At 45.6% G+C, this 19,840-nt stretch overlaps 2 protein-coding genes across 3 annotated transcripts; one reads left to right on the top strand and one right to left on the bottom strand.

Annotated features, from left to right (window-relative positions):
* The first annotated feature begins 469 nt into the window (after nt 1-469).
* Nucleotides 470-7,826, top strand: LOC110859192 (protein son of sevenless). Its single transcript, XM_022108071.2, has 20 exons — nt 470-2,189; nt 2,283-2,390; nt 2,461-2,527; nt 2,627-2,769; nt 2,831-2,968; nt 3,077-3,201; nt 3,292-3,422; nt 3,505-3,829; nt 3,945-4,098; nt 4,178-4,419; nt 4,531-4,690; nt 4,945-5,052; nt 5,122-5,463; nt 5,550-5,592; nt 5,709-5,783; nt 5,850-6,139; nt 6,230-6,293; nt 6,383-6,619; nt 6,721-7,101; nt 7,196-7,826. Exons 1-20 carry the CDS (start codon nt 1,434-1,436, stop codon nt 7,381-7,383), a joined length of 4,077 nt encoding a protein of 1,358 aa, XP_021963763.1. The 5' UTR covers nt 470-1,433; the 3' UTR covers nt 7,384-7,826.
* A 9-nt stretch (nt 7,827-7,835) lies between these two features.
* On the bottom strand, nt 7,836-19,618 carry LOC110859188 (tau-tubulin kinase homolog Asator). Of its 2 annotated transcripts, XM_022108065.2 has the most exons (19): nt 19,266-19,618; nt 17,060-17,408; nt 16,835-16,982; nt 15,063-15,175; nt 14,835-14,936; nt 13,614-13,967; nt 13,500-13,535; nt 13,270-13,424; nt 12,825-13,203; nt 12,503-12,758; nt 11,987-12,441; nt 11,176-11,322; nt 10,921-11,072; nt 10,645-10,825; nt 10,017-10,574; nt 9,758-9,930; nt 9,468-9,554; nt 9,241-9,393; nt 7,836-9,135 (listed from the first exon to the last, which is right to left on the bottom strand). In XM_022108065.2, the coding sequence occupies exons 1-19, from the start codon at nt 19,310-19,312 to the stop codon at nt 9,090-9,092; spliced, it is 3,891 nt and encodes a 1,296-aa protein (XP_021963757.1). In that variant the 5' UTR covers nt 19,313-19,618; the 3' UTR covers nt 7,836-9,089. The 2 variants fall into 2 exon arrangements, with proteins under 2 accessions (XP_021963757.1, XP_021963759.1); XM_022108067.2 differs by lacking the exon at nt 11,176-11,322.
* Nucleotides 19,619-19,840: the final 222 nt, after the last annotated feature.

Here is a 19,840-nt window from a genome sequence, read left to right on the forward strand (position 1 = left end):
GGGCGCCATCTTTCCCTTTCCACGAACCTGACGTTTTTTTGAGAATAAATAAAGAAACCAAAGTCAGCAATTCATGACAATAACATAATTAGGCGCCGTCCATAAATTACGTAACGCAAGAGGGGGGGAGGGGGGGTCTAAGGCTCCAATGATATCGTGCCTATGTTACACATGTTAAAGGGGGGGAGGGGGGTCTAGAAAATCGCGATTTTTGCGTTACGTAATTTATGGACGGCCCCTTATGCTATTATCAATTTGAGATAATCCTTACGATGCAATGACCAGATAAAATGCTTCTCGTCCATAGATTATAGATGTACATGGAGTAATTTCGTGATTTGTATTAATAAATGTAACATACTACTAGTACCTCAATAATCTAGGCGTCCGTACCGCACCGTTATTATTTACCTACCCATCATTTCATATTGTTGACAATTCTTTTCTAAAGTTACGGATCAGTTTAGTAAATGAGCATACTTTAATGATTTGCAAAACGGCTTAAGATTACTTAAGAATGACTGGATACTTGAATGTCAACATCTCGCATGCATGTGACCTGTACGTATGCCATTTATTATCAGCCCCAACTGTGTCGTGTTACTGACCTAAACATCATTAGCTGACAAGTTATGCCAACTACATGGTCAAAAAGTGGGCCGGATATGGGGAACAAGAGACGCTGACCATTCAGGCGACTTGCGATGAGAGGACCTCCCCCTTCCAACTCGACCTTGGGAATACGACCACCGCCATCGACTTCAAGGGTCGCTCCACTACGATTTTGATTGATGGGGGCTCTCTTAATTAATGCTGTTTATTGAAATCCATTCCCCGTAGTATATTCATGCAAGTCGGAGCAAGGACAAGCAAACAAACCTCGTCTCACTGACGTTATTTTTATTGGCGAGTTGAGAGCAGCTCAACCAACTGCATGTGTACTCTGTGTGTATATGTGTACTGTATTTCTCAAGTTTATTAGTTGGAGGACTCCACTACTGACTTGAGAGATCAGTGTGTGTGGCCAGCTGAGGTGACAAAGAACCACACCCACCCATCTACTAAACCAACCACTACTACTGCAACACTACTACACATTATTATACTACTATTTATAACAATCCAATCATCCCGATAGGAATAGGAAGAATGGTGATAAACCCCTCCTCACCCTTCTCGTTTGTTTGTTTTGGAACATTTTCGTCGTCGTCGTCGTCGTCGTCGTCGCCATTAATATGTCTTTGTGGTGGTGGTGGTGGAAGTAATAATAGTAGCAGCAGCAGTGGGTCGTCAGCCCTTCTACTGCACCAGACGGAGGAGATTGGACGGAGACCACCCTTACCTTAACCTACCCCCTCTTTAATATCTTCTGCCTACCTGTCCAACCATCTCCACCTCGTAACTACCAAGTTATTGCTGCCTCCTCCTCCACAATGTTCCCTGCCGCGTCCACCGCCGACCTCCTGTCCCATTCCAGCCTGGACTTGCATAACCTTTCCTTCTCATCCACTGCTGGGGACTCCCGTTGGCGTGGTCTTTTCATCCCCGGCCTCCGCCGCGTCCTCGCACAAACCTCGACGGCCATGAAAGCCAAGGATGACGCGCTCGAGTATGTTGAGCGCCTTCTCCTCCAACTCCTGGGCATGATTTGCTCCCGACCTTATCCCCACAAATTGAACGACGTGCAGGACAGAGTAAAGAAAATATTCCCCCATCCTGTGGACGAGTGGGCGATGGAAGAAGCGCAGAAAACCGTGGATCGGAGTAAGCAAAATCACGGTGGAAACAAAAAGGCCACTAACACTGGTGGAAATAGTGGTCACAGTGGCAAGAACTCGTTGACCTCCTCGTCTTCGACTTTGGACGTGGGAGCGTGGCCGGGTTGTGGGATCGTCTTCCCAATGGATAAGATTCACCCTCTCTTGAAGGAAGCAACCATGGCGTCCAAGCTGGACCACAGCATATCGCTCTACATTGCGGCAGTGCTGGAGTACATTGCGGCAGACGTGCTCCACTTGGTTGGAAATTATGTTAAACACTCGAGAAGGGGAGAGTTTTCGATGCAGGACATTAAGGCTGCCGTGTGTTGTGATAAAGTTCTGTGTGATCTTTTCAAGTTAGGAGATAGTTTGAGTGGGGGTGCGACCGAGGAGGAGACCATTCCTACCAGCTCACTCACCTACAACGAAGCAAGCAACCCATAAACCTAATAATTATTACTAAAGTATATTACGACTTTAGTGCATTACGTCCATTATTTTTATATAATATTTTGTTCGCAGGTCGTGGAAGACCTTCTTCAGTCAGAACGACAATATTTGAGGGACCTCCAAATGCTGATCAAAGTATTTAGGGAACAACTAGCGGATAAGTTAGAAAAGGAGAACGAGGTATATGATGATAACCATCATAAGTACTTATTAAACAACGAATTAAACAATGAATTGAATTACGTGTCAGAACCTGGAGCTCGTATTCCAGTCCATTGAGGACATTACGGAGCTAAGTTTGACGCTCGTGTCGCAAGGTAAATTTCAATCAATTTATTCCATCTTCGATTTTCATATACTAAAAACCACACTAAATTTAATTTCCCTGAACTACAATCTCGTTTTTACAATCTCAGTGGAGGATACAATCGAGATGACTGAGCCCCATCAAGTGCCACCCGTTGGGAACTGTTTTCTAGAACTCGCAGAAAATTTGGATTTTGACGTGTACGACCGCTACGCCGAGACCTACGATGAAGACTGTCGTCGAATGTTGGAGGTTACTTATTATTTATTAACCCAAAAGAATGTAATATTTTACCATTGCATTTGACTTGTAGGAGCTGCTGAGCCGGCCGGACGTGGAAAAGAGGGTGTCTACGGCAGGGCGAGGCTATGTGGATGCCGTCAAGTTCTACTTCCCCAAACTCCTCCTCGAACCTTTCCACCACTGTACTCAATACTTTGACTTGATTAAGGTTTTGACGCCATTAATATATATATATATTTGTACATAATGTTCATTGGCCACATATTCTTTAAATTGTCCAGCTGAAAAGACTATATATGCAATATTTGACTTGCAGCTATTGTACGGCCTCTCCCCGTCTGAGAAGGATAAGACTGATTTGCTCCAAACGGACAGCATTCTAACCCCTCTCCAGTCCTCCATGGCCAACTTGAACATTCCAAAAAAACCTGGACTTCCTGGGTATGACATATATGCTTCTCTTCTTGACCACACTCTTCTTGTTACCTTACACACTTTAAGAAAGGAGTTTGACTTTCATTCTTTTTGTAGTGACATGACGATACGCACCTCTGGGAAAGGAAATAAGCAGTTCGCTCATCAAAAAGTGGCTGAGCTCAAGAAACTCGTGGAAGGGTTTGTGGATTCGATGGGGCTCGGCTACTTTAACGAATTCTTTTGTGGTGAGGAGGCGATAACCTGGTTGTTGTAACCCCATGAAATCATGTATACATTCGTTCTCCTTTTGTTGTTGTTGTTGTACAGAGGGCGAACTGCTCAAAATAAGTTCTGGTCGAAGAGCCTCCGAACGTTACGCCTTCCTCTTTGATGGCTGCATTTTCCTGTGCAAACCCAACCCACGGAGTCGAGCCACGATGGTGACGGGTGGTGGGGGTGGTCACTTTGATCTCCGCCTGAAAGAAGCGTTCTATCTGTCCAGAGTGGAAGTCCACGATAAGGAGGATGGGGACGAGTGGAAAAACCTGTTTGAAGTGGCACCACGTGACCAACAACCCATCCTACTTTCTTGTCGGACGCATGACGAAAAGAGGAATTGGATGGCCATTCTTGTCATGCTGACAACTAAAAGGTACCATAAAAATATTCACTCGTATTTACTCTCCATTTATTATGGATTATATGCTAGTAATTCCAATTTGGAGCTCTGGGTTCTATATTTTTTTGTCTTTTTAATATTATATTAGCATGTTGGATCGACTCTTGGACCGAATTTTATCGGACGAGGAGAAGAAACATCCCCTCAAATTGCCACCCTCTGATAAATATCGTTTTGCTGTCCCAGACTCTGAGAAAAATATCGTGTTTGATAAGGATAACGGAAATCATTTCATCATCAAGGTGAACAATTATTGGACTTTTAAGTAAAGAAATTGACGAAACATTGTGACATGTATTTTGACATTGTTTTGCTCTTCAGGGTGCCACACTCCTCAAGTTGGTAGAACGGTTGACCCATCATCAATACTCTGACCCCAGCTTTGTCAACACCTTCCTCACCACGTACCGCAGCTTCTGTTCACCTCATGAATTTCTAGAACTACTTATCGAGCGGTTCAACATTCCTGATCCTCAAGTTCCTCCACAAGATGCAGAGTCAATCCATGCACGAGAGATGCTGAAGAGATTTCGAAAAGAGTACTCGAGGCATATCCAACTCAGGTACACTGTTGTTACCCAACAAATTTTGTTAGTTCATTGCCAATGTTGATGACTGGATCATAAATTGGATGGTCATGTACCATTAATATAAATGAATTAACTCGAATGCAGGGTGCTCAACGTAATTAAGCAATGGGTAATGCACCATTTTTATGACTTTGAGCGCGACCCGACCCTGCAGAGTGCTCTGGAAGCCTTTCTTGAGACGGCGGATGAGGGAAGGGGCAAGAACTGCATTTTTGAATCTGTCAGGAGATGCCTAAGAAAAGCTGTGAGTTTACATTTACACGCACAAACAAAACTAATTTAGATTAGTTTCAACCCGGCGTTAGGGGACAGTCAATAAATTACGTAACGCGAGAGGTGGTAGGGGGTGGGGGTCTAAGGCTCCAATGATATCGTTCCTATGTTACACATGTTAAAGGGGGGAGAGATCTAGAAAATCGCGATTTTTTGCGTTACGTAATTTATGGACCCCCTTAATAAAAACGACGTATTCAAAAATAAGCATGCTCCTCTTTTCAGGTGGAGAGTGTCAACTCTGAATGTGACCGAAATCTATCGGCCGTAAAGTCACCCCCACCCATCGAGTACCATATTCGATGTCCCGTTAGCGAGTGGAATATTTTGACGGTATGTAAATAGAGGTGGATCAGAATACTTTGGATTATTAATTGGTTAATTAATTAATTAACTCGCTAGTTTCACCCAATTGAGCTCGCCAGACAATTATCTCTTCTCGAATTTGACTATTACCGGGTCGTCAAGCCGTCAGAGTTGGTGGGCTCTGTGTGGACCAAGAAGAACAAGGAACAACAGAGTCCAAATCTCTTAAAAATGATCAAACATACGACCAGCGTAACTCGATGGTTTGAAAAAACGATCGTCGACACGGAAAATATTGATGAGAGGGTCGCTGTCGTGTCCCGGATTCTTGAAGTGATGATTGTGATGATGCAAGAACTTAACAACTTTAATGGTGTCCTAGCCGTTGTGAGTGCCATGGGTTCGGCTTCCGTACACAGACTCAGCTTCACATTCCAGGTAACCACCACGGCAGATATGTAATAAGGTGTCAATGCTTAAAAAACGATCATTTTTTAACGTCTAATTTTTCTTGTATGATGCAGTCAGTTTCAGCAAGATTGTTGAAAGCTCTAGAGGATGCCCAAGGTAAATGTAAATTTTTATTTGTTGTGGTTTGATCTGTTCAGTTCAAAAATGTATTTCGTGTAATCTCGGCAACTTTATATTTTGACTTGACTTTTAACTTTATATTTTCTCAACAGAACTGCAGAACGATCATTACAAAAAGTACCAGGAGCGTCTACGTTCGATCAATCCACCCTGTGTTCCTTTTTTTGGTACGACTCCCAAATAATATATGCATAGACTTTTGGCTTGACTCTAGTGAATAATTCTGACTGTAGGAATGTACCTGACCAACATATTGCACATTGAGGAAGGTAATCTTGATTTTCTCCCAAATTCACCGGAACTCATAAATTTTGGGAAGAGAAGGAAAGTTGCCGAGATCACAAGTGAGATTCGCCAATTCCAGTACTCTCACTACTGTCACTCTGTAGAGCCAAAAATACGTGAATACATCGAACGGCTCCAACCTTTCCCTCCGGACTTTTCCGAATATGAAATTGCAAACTATCTCTACGAAAAGTCATTGGAAATTGAACCAAGAGGAGCCAAAGGGCCGCCCAAATTTGTAAGATTTCAAAAAGACGATCACAAAAGCAAAGACCAAAAGTACACAAATCTATTAAGCTTAATTACTTTTCATCTGTCTTGTTTATAGCCTCGGAAATGGCCAGATTTGCCATTAAAGTCTCCAGGAATCAAGAGAAATGGGAGAATTGGAAGTAAGATTTTGATTGTTGTGTCGATTGAGAGCAACATGTTTTGCTCTCATTATTCAACGTAGCATAATTTAATTTTCTTCTGTTACTAGTGCACCATCCTGGACCTCTTCACCTTCCATTTTCCAGCCTATCACAAAATTCCCTCGTCTCACTTGCTTCCAGCCGCACGCTAAATTTCACCCCAGACTCGTCCGACCCACTCCTCGAGTCTGCCCAGCCACAAGCACAACGAACGCCTAAAACGCCATCATCCGTCCCATCAACCTCGTCACCCCAGGACAACTATGGCGACTTTTCTATATTTGCTCCAGTTCTCATTGGATCAGGTAAGCCGTTTGAGTTGCTTATCGTAAGCAGTCATGTACATCATAGTTCTTCCAATTTACATATTTAAATCTTTCTGTTTTCATTCTTTCCTTCCCTGCAGTGCCACATCCCCAAATGTCATCTTCCTATCCAGCCCCACCTCCAGTGCCACCCAGACCGGCTCGAAATCGACAAGAGTCCACGGGGGATACTGCTAGTATTTCGCCGGCAAGAGTGTCTCAAATTCTGACACCCATAACAACCCCTCACGTACCAAGTACTGCGACCAATGCCGACAGTTTAGAGATGCCACCTCCGTTACCACCGAGAAAAGTGTCTCCACGCACTCCCAACCCACCTATTCCGAGGAGAAATTCCGCCGCAACGAACTCCGAGTTGAGTCCGCTACATGTCAACCACCCACTCCCACTGCCTCCTCCACATTCTCCAAACAGAAGACTGATTGCCAATGGACCCCAGTCACAATCGCCGAGCACAGGAGGTGAGCGACTCAATTAACTCTTTACAATGCGCATATTCTATAATATTGATGATCATACGAGTCTAATTTCACTTAATTTAATCTGTGTGTTTAGCTGGAGGACTAACTAGTTGCGCTTCAGAGCATAATACGACTAATAATTCACGTTTCCACTTTTCTCCTGCTGGCAATAATGGTAGTGGCGGTGGACCCTGTTCACCTGGCAGCAGACCCGCTCCCCTCCTGCCCACAAGCCCACCCAAACTTCCTCCGAAAGCGAGTAAACCTATTCACAATCCATAAAGGCAGATCAGTCGGTACTCCCGCATTACCACCGGATGACACTGCCCGTGTGCCACCCGTTCCACCCTTATTTGAACTGGCTGAGAAGAGGCTAAATACAACTACTCAGAAACTAAGCAATATTATGACGCTAACTTTCCTCCACCCACCCACCCTAACATGTGAAGCAAGAAGGTCATACATTCATGATGAGTGCGTACCGCATACGACGATGTTTCGTGTACCCTTTCCTCGTTGATTATTGACTAGTGTATTTAAGAAGAGGAAGAAACATTTTCAACAGAACATAATATTATTATATGAATGGTAATATTATTAGTATTAGTATTATTATGACGAGTCTAAAACTATACATACAATCATGATCAAGTCAACATTGTTAAGATGGGAATGAAAGAGAACGAATAAAATGAATGCATGCGCATCGAATGCACAAAAGTTGAGAACCGACATTCAATGAACAAACTTTGCCTTTATTTTCGTTTCTTCTTATTTGTCCGTGTGTATCGTAATAACAATTATCAATCAGTAATCATAAAAGTCCGTCTTTTTTGGGAGAGGTTTACACTTAATCATACATATATATCACTCTTAATTCCCATTTATATCAATTAGTAGTATAATCATCAAAGTCACACTCAACATGTTTTATTAGTTCTGCCGCAGCTCAAACCTTATCATGCATTGTAGTTTGTATGAATGTAAATACCCTTCTCGCATAATAGTCCTCAGTTAATTGTCGTAATAGCGCCTGCAGTCGCTGGCCATTTTAAAATCTTAGAAAAGAGAGGCGCAAAAAAAGCTTTGTCACTTTTTGTTCACGCCGCGAGTATTTGCATTACTTTTATCCGTCTTCCTACAACGCGTGTTCTCGTGGACGAAAGAAAGTGCATCTTAGTTCCTATAAATTGTTGGCTGCTCCGCATACACGTATTTTATCGTACAAATATGAAGAGTGAGTAAAGCCCCATGTTTGCATAAGTAGCAGTGGGGCGAGTAGTGGAGGAGGAGGAGGAGTATCATTTACTGCGAATAAATAGCTCCTAAAATTTTATGTAATATCCTTCCTGACCGCCCTCCTCCCGGCTTGCACCAAGTTTCGTAGAACCGACCAGGTCGTCTCACTTGGCGTCAGATCATCAACGTCTTCATGACTGGGGTATTCCTTAGCCTAAAAGCAGTGGCAGGTGAGATTATGGGGCGACTACTGACTAGATGGATCCAGGTGTGGCACTTGATACAGTTATTGGAACAAGTCGCGTAAATAAAATTAAAATACTTTCTATTCAACACAAAATAATGCATCTGCCTCCACGTGACAAAATAATAGGATTTTGAATAATAGTAATAATTCTGACTCAATCGATACAAGTGTTCACATAAATTAAATAATATTTAGATAATAACGACCGTACGTAATAATCTGCTTGGAAATGATAATGTGATGGTGGTTTTATCGGTTGCTTGGTGTTTAGAGGGGCCGACGTGATGGGGGAGGTGACGAATTAGAGGCAGCAATACAATACAGCGCATCGCGTAGCTCCCAACAAATATCTTCGCTCCAATGAGAACAAGGACCGTATAGGACGTACATAGTTAAAAGCGGGGCCTGGGGTGGGACACAACCTCACTCAACAACAACAATCGTATATCAATCAGTGTACAGGGTTGGTTTTCTTCACAAGTCTTAATAACTTTATTATTATTTAGTCTTTTCCATCCGATGGGTCTGAGCTTCGGTAACGTCGTATTCTGCAAACAATACAAGTACTTATGCGGATAATAATATATGACGGGTATGTATGTATGTATATGGTCTGGTGTTCTAAAATTGGGTGAATGGTGGGGGGTGCGTACCTAGTTTGAAGTTCCGGGTGGTGTGGGTGACCTGGGGGAGGTGTGGGAGGGGCCGGGTCGTTGCTGCTCGATGAGGAATCTTCCTTTACGCCACCAGATGGGCTCGGCCTGTCGCCCAACAACACGGTCGGTACGCCCCGCTCGCGATCATCACTGCAATAAGATGAGTTTGTGAGAAGTGAGAAGGGTTTGCCAAATTGGGGGTTTTTAGTTTCGTTTGGACTTACATGGCAGCCTCGTCGAGGAGTGGGGCGCACCTGATCCCACCGCCACCAAGACTACCGCCCGAGTCACTCTCGTTGGAAGTGCCAGAGCTGCAAAATACAACACAAAAGATTACTCCCTCAAGCTGCTACCTTTATGTTATTGCCCTGCAGTTCTCCTAGATAATAGTGCAGTGTGTATATTCAGGCTTATTTGCACCAACGGAATTTGATAATGACAACTAGGCATCATTAGCAACTTGGCATTCGCACGTTTGTTTCGAGCACGATAATTTCTGTACAATTTCTACTACCTGCCGGCAAAATGGCGTCTTCTTCTCTGAAATCTGAGACCTAGTTCGGCGATCGAAGTGGCATATTTTTCACTAGCTTCCCTCCTTCGCCTCAGTCCAGGTGTGCAGCCACCCAGGGCGAGGCTCGTGTGGGCTGGCGACAGCGCCACTGGAGCATCACCGCCAAGCTCAATCTAGAATAAGTGAAATCAGTAACTTGGTCGCCAATTTGAAATCGCCATTCTCGTCTCAAATCGCGATCGAATCAGCGTTGCCTCACCTCGAATGCGTTCTTATTGAGAGGTATTTGCATATTGCCGTTGATGACGTCGTGCTCGTGGTCGTGTAGCGTGGGTGGTGGTGGTTGGGTTGAGAGTTCCTCTGGCCCTGCCCCCACTGTGGCATCGAAATAGACTGAGGCGTCCTCTGGATTGTTGGCCGTGGCGAAGAGAGCTGCCTCCGTCATCTGGTCCACCTTGGGCGTCTGAAAGTCTTCTTCCTCTCCCGCCCTGCTCGTCGTCGTCGTCGTCGTTTGAAGTGGAGGTGGCTGGGATACATCCTCTCCAACTCCTTCCACCTTGTTCTTGAGTATACTCTTCAACTTGGGCAGGTGTGGGGGCACATTTGTGACTTCACCATCATTCCCAGCCAGGAGTTCCTCTTTCTTGCCTAGGAAATGAAGTGGTGTGCTGCTCATGGCGACAGAACCGCCCCCATCGCCCGAAGGAAGGGGCGACGACACGACGCGGATTTCGAGTCGACCTGCGACCAGTTCCGCGGAAGGGTCGCCACCATTTCCGACTCCATTCTCATTCTCAATCAGCAGACGGTTGAGGGCCTAGAAGTATGGGCAAAGTGAGGAAGGACATTGACATTCAAATGAGAGTTTATGAGGTGCAGCAACTCACCGGCATGCTACGGTAGATGTTTTCCCCGTCCGGCGCGCCCAGGAGGGTGAGGTGTTGTTGCTGTTGGGTATCACAGGGTAACCTTATTACTTGTTTGGAAGCCACGTTGCGAGAAAGGTCCAAGTCGTAGGCGTACTCATCAAAGGCGGCGTGAAGGACGAGAGGTGCTTCCAGACCAGGCCTGCACGTATATAACCACAAAAACAGATAACCCCACTGTCCATTCATTCACCACAAAGACATGTGTTGAGGGGGTAGGACGATCTATGGACTAACCGAATATGTTCCGAGATCTCTGGGTTGCTGTGCACTTTGGGAAGACTTCCGACCAGGGCGGACTCTTCAGTGGACGCTTCCAGGTTGAGATAATTAAGTGAAGAACGCTGTTCACCCCCGCAGACGCCACGCTGCTGCTGCGTTGTTCCTTCCTAAACTCGACATATTTATTTGCAATGTTTAATTTTCATGACATTTTATAGCTCGATGAGTGGGTGGATGTGGTGTGGGAGCGGTGATACTGTTGATACTCACATCAAACCGATGGCGGTGTGTGACTGGCGGTGGGGATGGTATTTTTATCGTGGGTGGAGGTGTGGGGTCATGAGTAACTATCACCACCACGCCCTGCTCATCTGCCTCCTCCGCCTCATCTTCCAGCAACTCACCCAATTTGAACCCCTGCTGGTGCAAAAACACCCGTCACATCCAACAAAAATTATTGAACCTAACCACTCCAAAATTGGTGTCACCAAAAAATGGGAAACACAAAAGACTACGCCATCATTGATGCAGAAGACTGCATCCCTCGGAGGAGGGCAACAAAACATAAAACTTGGTGAATAAAGTGAACGGGGCACACAAAAGGGGGAGCCAAAGCCGTCACGCTCATTTCATGACAAAAAAGCTAGGAGTAGGTCATGTCAGAATTGCAGTTCTATGAACTCTACATATGTACCAACATCCACACCGTATCTGTTCTACATTCAAGAATAATATCTGGTGATGTGAGGATGGATGTCGGTGGTGGCGGAGTCATTGTCTGGATGGATTGCGGAAGTGATTATGTTTCATGGCTTTGTTCCAGCCAGCACAATCAGCAAGTGGGCCAAGGTCAATCGATGCCCTTTTTAAAAACCCTCGACAGTACGGAGTACAAAAACAGGTTCTTTTGGTCTGGTTGCAAAATCCCATGCTTAGTTACAAAATTGCCAGCTGGGTTCTGCGAGGATGGAGAAAGAACAGGGCAGCATGTACACACGGCCAAAAGAACAACCAACAGGACATCACCCCAACAACCACACACGCCACGACACAAACAAAGACGTCATTATTCACTGTATACCTGACCGCCCAACACCCCTTTCGTCACGTTGTGCTCAGGACTGGCCAGTTGCTCTGCGGCTCTCCACTCGTTGTCCGTCTGGTCGTCCCCATCGTCGAACTGGGACTTCCACTGGGAGGCCATCGTCAAGAGGCCACCCCCGCCGCCGCCTCGCGTAATCTGCCCATGCGCAGACATCCCTCCATCCTCCATTTCTGCGAACTGGGTAATAGACTGGTCCCCTCCAGCCACGCTCTTCCCGCCGCCGTAGTGCGAGGACGAGTGGGGGTGGCTGAAGGGTCGCGACCCACGACCAGACCGGGATCTGCTCAGTCCGTGAGAGGAGCGACGACCGGCAGAAGAGGATGGCGGTGGGTTAAGAGATGACTCCTTCCCCGTCGTGGGAGGAGTGGTTGGGTGGACTTGAGGGTCGCCGTCTGGGTCGATAGAGCACATGGAGAGACCTTCCCCTCGTCCTAATAAGCAATTTACGTTACTCCTGTAGCTATATAATTATTAATTAACGGGATGACCCACCTTTGGTGTAGTCATAGCCTATTGAGTCATTGCAAGTGAGCTGTGGATCCACCCCACCAATGCTGTCTTCTATTTGAGACCCAAGACGCAGCTTTCCTACGCCAGCCGCCCCGCCACCGCCTTTGTTCGTTACCACTGGAGGTGTGGACCTGGGCCGAACTTTGTTCACCACCCCCGCATCCTGAGAAGGTGGCTTGCTCCCACACAGAGCCACCTGCATTACTCCACCCTCGTCCAGAGCGACGCCTAGTTCAGCCTGGAAACAGAGAGCCGATTGTTATGGGTCATTATTATCATATCACTCGCATGTCCATATCCGCACCTTGTCCTCCTTCTCTCCAAGCCCACCGTCCAGACCTCCACCCGTGGCGTTGTTGAGCAGCTCTGCCTCCTTCTTTTTCCTCTTGGGCGAGTCTCCCACGTTGTTATTGCACATTTGTGGAGGCATCTGCTTGTTTCCTCCGCAAGCTGACCCCTCGCTAAACTGGTTAACGCTGGCCACCGGTAGCGTTCCGGACTGGAGACCAGAACCTCCCACCGAGTCCAGCATGCATGGCTCTCTTCGGCGACGCCGTCTCGCGTCCTGTTCCGCAAGCCTGGCCGCTTCCAAGGCGTTCTTGTTGTCTGGTGGCTCAATGTTCTCCTGGTTGTTGTCCAGACTCGACATGATGATGGCCGTGTCTCCTGCCTCCAACACACCTCTGCAGAAAGAGAGAAAGAAATGAAGGAAAGGGTACATTGGACCAGAAATAAACACTAACTCGTACCCGGTGATGGGTTTAATGACGGGGGGATGGGGTGGGTTGTTGTGGGGCGTGGTGTTGGGGGAGGAAACTTCACTCGCCAGTTTCTCCCAGTCGAATGGGTCCGTCTCCTTCACGCCACGACGCTTCATACAACGCTCAAATACGCCAGCCAACATCTGTAAACAAGACGGAGTCACGATAAATTAGTGATTATTGAACCTGGTCAATTTATTAGTGAGGTAGGGACGCACCGAGTAGTCTGGCTTATCACTGTACTCCAAACTTTGCTGCAAGAAGGAAAAAGTATCTAAGTTGGCAATTTCGATTCGAAAGCTCAAGACGAGCAGCAGATTTATTATTCTTACAATGTGATCGAGAAACTGTTTGAAATCTGAGGGGAGGTGTTTGAGAAGGAGGCGGTGATCGTACTTCTCCTTGATGACGCCCACCTGCTCCTTGTCCTTGATCTTTCGCCACGGCAGCTGACCATTGACAAACTCCACGAGCATATAAAACAGGGACCAGAGGTCGTCATGTCTCCCCATCTCCTTGTTCTTGTGGGCATTGATGGATGCGTAGCGGACCGTGCCGCGGAAGCCCGCAGCTGCGCGAGGGGCTCGAACCTCCCCAGTGGCCGTGGTGTATTGTCGTGCTAGGCCAAAGTCTAGCATGTACACCTTGCGCGAAGTGTGTGGGAGGCGACCCATGGAAAAGTTGGACTAGAAAAAAAGCGAGAGGGACATTCAGCTCAGGTCATCAATCACCCAATCAGTCAACATCATAATGAGAACGCGTGAAAGTATAACAGTGGCAAAAAATGACCCAAAACACAACTAATGACATGAGTGACAACACGTCGGTCGTACGTAGCACGTAATTCGTATCGTGTAAAATTAATACTTGGTTCCACTCGGAGATGTGTGTCAGATGTATCCGAGTTTGGATGACCCATTTCTTGCTTGGCACGAGGCGCACCCAGTCCCTCCTCCTCCTACATGATCCCAATCTCCATCCTCATGATCTCTGACTGGGGGCCAAGTGCACACAAGAACGCCTCATTTGGAAAAATAATATTGGTCGTTCTGACAGACAAATCCTGACATGTGTCACTCCCACCCTACATACGTAATGGCCAACATGACCTCTGAAACATAGTCAGCTTTGTCACTAATTAGCAGCTTCCTTGTTCAACTATAAGATTGAGAGCATTCAAATGTATAGGTTAAGTTCGTATCGTGTGACGAGATGACATTTCATCCACAGAGGAACCAACAAACAAAGGACAACTTTGTCGTCGCAACATTTTGTGTCAAGACCACCCAAATGGGACGATGGAAAGAGGAGTGTCTAGTTACTCGGAAATATTAAGGTGCATAACGTGAAGAAGTTTGATCCGGGCAATATTTTTAAAACTCGGATTGAGTGAAAGTTGTGGTGGTAGGGATTGGAGGTGGGTGGTAAGGTCGCAATTTGTCACCTGTCACGTGGAAAGGGGTCAAACTTCATGTCTATTTGTGACAGCTTGGTTACGAGCGGTCTGTCGACTGTCGTTCTTGTGTCGGTGGTGGTGAGGGATGTGAACTTACGGGTTTGATATCTCTGTGGAGGAAGCCGACTTCGTGGATGGACTCGATGGCCCGGAGGATCTGGTGGCCGAGACGGAGGGAGGTAGAGAGAGAGAAGGCCCCCTGATGTTGACAAAATTGTAATTAATTCATGTTATTCCCGTTAGTTTTACATTTTTATAAAAAAAACAAGAACAAGAACGATGGGTTCTAATATAGGAAACATAAAAACATATTTTGGATACCTACCCTCGGCTGGGCACGCCGCAACTCAGCCAGGTTCCTGCCCTGGAGCTGCATCACCACGTAGTTGAACCGTTCGTTACGGCCACACCCGATGAAGCGACACACGTGCTCCTTTCCTGGAAAAAGAAACAACCTGGCTTATTCAATTTATTTAGGGAAAAATACATAATTCAGATTTAGTTCTCAGTAAAAATACGTAACATGCAGAATTCAGCCACACAGGGCATTCAAAATGGGTCAATGTTTGCCCAGCAAAAAAAAACACCGTTCACGTCGATTTTGTTTCTTTTGGACGCGATGGGATCAACATCAAGACGACGAGAAAAACTATTAGGCCATCCATGTTTAGAAAACGTCTCATAAATCTCACCCCCAGAATTACGGCGAGCAATCATAAACTACTCTTGGTGCTGCTGCCAATACAATAATTATTGAATCCCGGTAGTATTGGACTCGTTTTACGGATGGAGGACATTGGATTGATTTCTAAACGACAGTCCTTGTAGTGTGTATTCTTAGCTTTTTAACCGTTTTTGTTGGGTGCATGGGGGGGAGGAGGAGGGATTTGGCCCGGGTGAACCAACTCAATCAGCAACAAACTTTTTAATCTCTCTATGAACTGGAATTCAATTCACGCGTCGGTTGACAAAAAAATCAGAGCATCTCCTCCGATTGAGTGCGGATGGAAGATGCACATTTTATGGACTCTCATTCTCGTTACTGGCGACTCCTCTTACTATAATTCCACATAAAAAACGAATGCATTCTCATTCCGCACCAATTAACCCCTCATGAATCCATGTTCGATTCGTCCCATGAATGCTGCGAGAGTGCGAGATCTGTGTTACCCTCGTTTCTGCAATATACACAAACATAAAGTGCGGATCTGCAAGAAATCTAAACATTAAACGAGTTTAGAACTGCTCAGGAAAAAATCGGTGGGCAAAAAAAGGTTGCGCATCATGCAACAGTTCACTTTTTCATGCCGTTCTTTTCACTGAGAACGATGGATATTTCCTTCCACCACTCTCACAAGTATACGTTCTAAACATTGGGGAAAATAATATAAGGCGTTGCTAAAAATAGGTGCAAATATCTCAAGTTGACTAATATTAGGAGTCTCGCTCACTCTTTTTTTCTTCCAAGAAGAACAACACCTTGGTCTCGGAGAGCTGCGAGGAAGGGTCTCGCCGCCTGGGTCACTACACCCATCACAAACAGAGATCGGATCGAAGTGGGGTCACAACGTGGTCACGGGGGCAGGTGTGTAAACATCAATCATGCTTCCGGGTCAAGTCTTGTCAGGCAAATCGGGTGGCAAATGATGAGCAAGAGTGCTTTGCCCTACGCCGAAAGAACATATCATCACTTCCCCGAAACCCTGCCAACTGCTGCTCGAGAAGTTTACGACTCCCTTTCAGTAATCAACTGTGCTCAATAGATTGGCAGATTTTGAGATGAGGATGAGACTGGCTTTTAATTTGTGTTTATGGAGTTCCTTCCGAGAAAGGACGCTGGTATTCGCCCTGATCAGTCGCAGTGACAGCTCATTCAACTTCCGGCAGAAGAAGAGTCGGTCAACAACCACAATTTGACGATGCTAATTAATGGGAATGTGAGATTATGAAGCAGAAAGTTTGCTGCTCTCCGCGTGTGGTCCAAAATATGGAGTAAAACACCGCAACCAGCGCCCGATGCAATCAACTGACAAGGCAAAGGCTGCTGGGTGGCGTACTTATCTATATTGTGATAATGATGATAATCATAAAACGCACCTTGGAGCTTTTTAAGGACGGCCACCTCCATCTTGAGCACCTGTTTCGGCTGTTTGGCAGACTCCACCTTGAGGGCGACCTGTTCCTTCGTGACCAGGTCAATCCCCTCGTAAATCTCTCCAAAGCCACCTCCCCCAATCTTCTTTGTCTGCAAAACCATTATTATTCTCAAACCCCATGCATACATTGTGTGTGTGTGAAAAATAGGCGTGTGTTTGGACGTACCACTTTCCATCTCTCTTTGACAATGTGACCAGGTTGGAGGAGGTCCTCGGAGGCCATCGTGATGTGATGGAAGCGACTGTCTCGGACGAAGGTGGCCGGCTGCTGACCTTTCGACGAGTCCTCCTCCTTCTCCTCCGCCCCCTGGTTGCTCGAGGTCTGGTTGTTGTTGTTGACGTCTCGCTTGTCCGGAACAGCTGCGACTAGCACCACCACGACACCGCCTCCCTTGTTGATGATCCGACCACCATTATTGACACTATTGTTGTGGTTGTTGTTGCTGTTGTGAGTGTGACTATTGTTGTTGGAGCAAGGATCGAGCTGTGATTTAACTCCGGCTTCGAAGTCACGCCTAGAAAACAATGCAATTAAAACCGTACAATTAATACTCGTCAGCACTTTTTTCGATGAGAAGTAGCATTGTGCGTGAAAGAAGTTGACATGATGAGATCATCAAGGTCTCCCCTCGATGTGCCTTTTCGAACTGACCTCTGGGAGGTAAAGTGCGGCGAGGGACACTGTGTATGCACAAATCAACAAAATCGGTTCCTGCTCGACGGAAAGTGGAATTAATTATTCATAAATAATAATAATTATTATTTGGAAGATAAAGTGTAATCGTAATAATTTACAATTCGTAATTTTATTTGAACACAAACACTTTGCTCTACATGTTTGTAGTCATGGCGCTATGTTTCTTTACTTTCCTTGCTTTCCTCCCTAAAAGTTAAGTTATCGTGGTGCCTTATTGTAGATGAACCCATCGTGATGTTGTAGTAAATGACCAATAAATAATGGACTTGTTAAAGTCAAGCAACATTTTATGTAGATGCAAGAATTAGCTCATGGCATCACAGGTCACCGGCACAAATATTCGGAATGTTACCGTTGGACAAACTTGACCAATTTATGTGTGCTTTGGCATTTGAAGTTTTTAAGCATCACCATTTTATACATAATTAGCATTGCAAATTTAGATAAAGCCAAATTCAGATAATTGTGCCAAGAAAATGATGCGTGACGGATGATCAATACCTATTAATTATTTGGCTGTAATAATGGGATTGGATTTCCCTGCAGAATCTGCAGATCAGATTCCATAAAAAACCTCGCACAGTATTTCAATATGCACCATGTTTGCCGAGGGAGGCGATGATTTGCTCTACTTAATGGGTGGATCCGGACGAGTATCGAATCACCATCGCATGAGGTGAGGTGACCGGATGCAGGAAGGGGACAAATGTCCCAGGGTTGTTGGACCACGCCCGTTCGTCGTAATGTAATGTGGATCCAGTTTTTTTAGGCAGGTGAATAAATATGACCAACCAATTACCGAGATCCGGACATAATTTTCTGACTCCTGTTCCATTAAGTATAATTTACTGATTATGCTCATCCATGTTATTGGTTATGAGACTGCTTGTCACCATACAGCGTAATATGGGCCACCCCATGAATTCTCATGCACACATACTACCATTTTCAGGCTGGATTGCTGTTGGCATCCTATTTACTACTCTGCTGGCCTTGATGACGAGATGAGCTGAGGTCAGCCTGACCACGAGGATGTTGTGCATGCCAAAGTCGCCAGGACTTATCCTGCTAGGACAAGTCCTGGCAGTGGCAACCTAAATTGGTCAGGATTTCTGAGAATGTGAACAATATGTGTGGCTGGCAATAATGCAGAAGTAGTTTTGCTTTCGATGCTTGATTTATTGATTGGACTATCCATCTCGGGAGCACGTTCATTAGAACCTCTCATGTCCTTACTGGTGGCTGATCTGGAGGAGGTCGAACATGGCACAGAAATCAATGACACAGTGGGTGAAACGCGACGTGGTCACGACAAGGTCAATTTGCATTGCACCGGTGTAATGGGTGCCCATAGACGTAGACTATCTATTACCCGTGGGTGCCTTACGTGGTGCGGGTTCAGAACTAATGGAGGAGTTGTGAATGAATTGAATGTGGTCTTTGCGAGCCAGGCAACAGAGTATCGATCCATTTGGAATTCTATCATCCGAATGAATGGAACAAATGCTGTCCGAGTGAACAGACTTTCACAATCACGGCTTCTCCCTTTCTCTCTCTCGCACTGGTGAGACTGAGATTTGGAAGCGTGTGCATGCATTGTCTCACCGTCTCAACCTGCCTCTCTTCTTCCGTTTACATGAAGTTCTGCCAATTAGCTACACATTTATTTACTGACCAAAATTGTGGCGTGTTGCTGAATACGGACTCCTCCCGAATTCCCATCCTTGTTTTTGTTTTTCTACGGCGGAGAAGAGGTCACACTAATTCACCCCAAACCATCACAACAACAACAAATAATTATTATTGCTTTGTCCACAACTAATATTAGTTGACTACTTTACACAAATCAGAAATCCTTCGAAATATGATTGATCGCTCCGAATAACATTTCACTTTTCGAGCCTCAAAATCTGAGGTATTAAACCGAATATTTAATTCCCGAGTTAAAAATGTACACAAAGGGTGTCGGCGTGGATTACCGGGACAAGCGGTGGTTCTCAAGTAGGTTGGTGGTTGACTGAGTGCAAATGTGAGATTGGAAGGAATATGTATTACGTGGGTCTGTGGTAGTAAACTAGTAAGTAGCAGAAGATTTGGAAGCTCGAGGTCTGGCAGGGAATACAACAACAGAGGCAAAAAGATAGTTGTTGGCACTCGATACCGTTGACGAGAGGATAGGAAAGCAGAACACGATGCGAATCCTCTAGCGTAGCCTCCACCGCATAATTATTCTTGCACATGGCACAAGTC

This window comes from Folsomia candida, unplaced genomic scaffold (assembly GCF_002217175.1).
Source record: "Folsomia candida strain VU population unplaced genomic scaffold, ASM221717v1 Fcan01_Sc025, whole genome shotgun sequence".
NCBI lineage: Eukaryota > Metazoa > Arthropoda > Collembola > Entomobryomorpha > Isotomidae > Folsomia > Folsomia candida.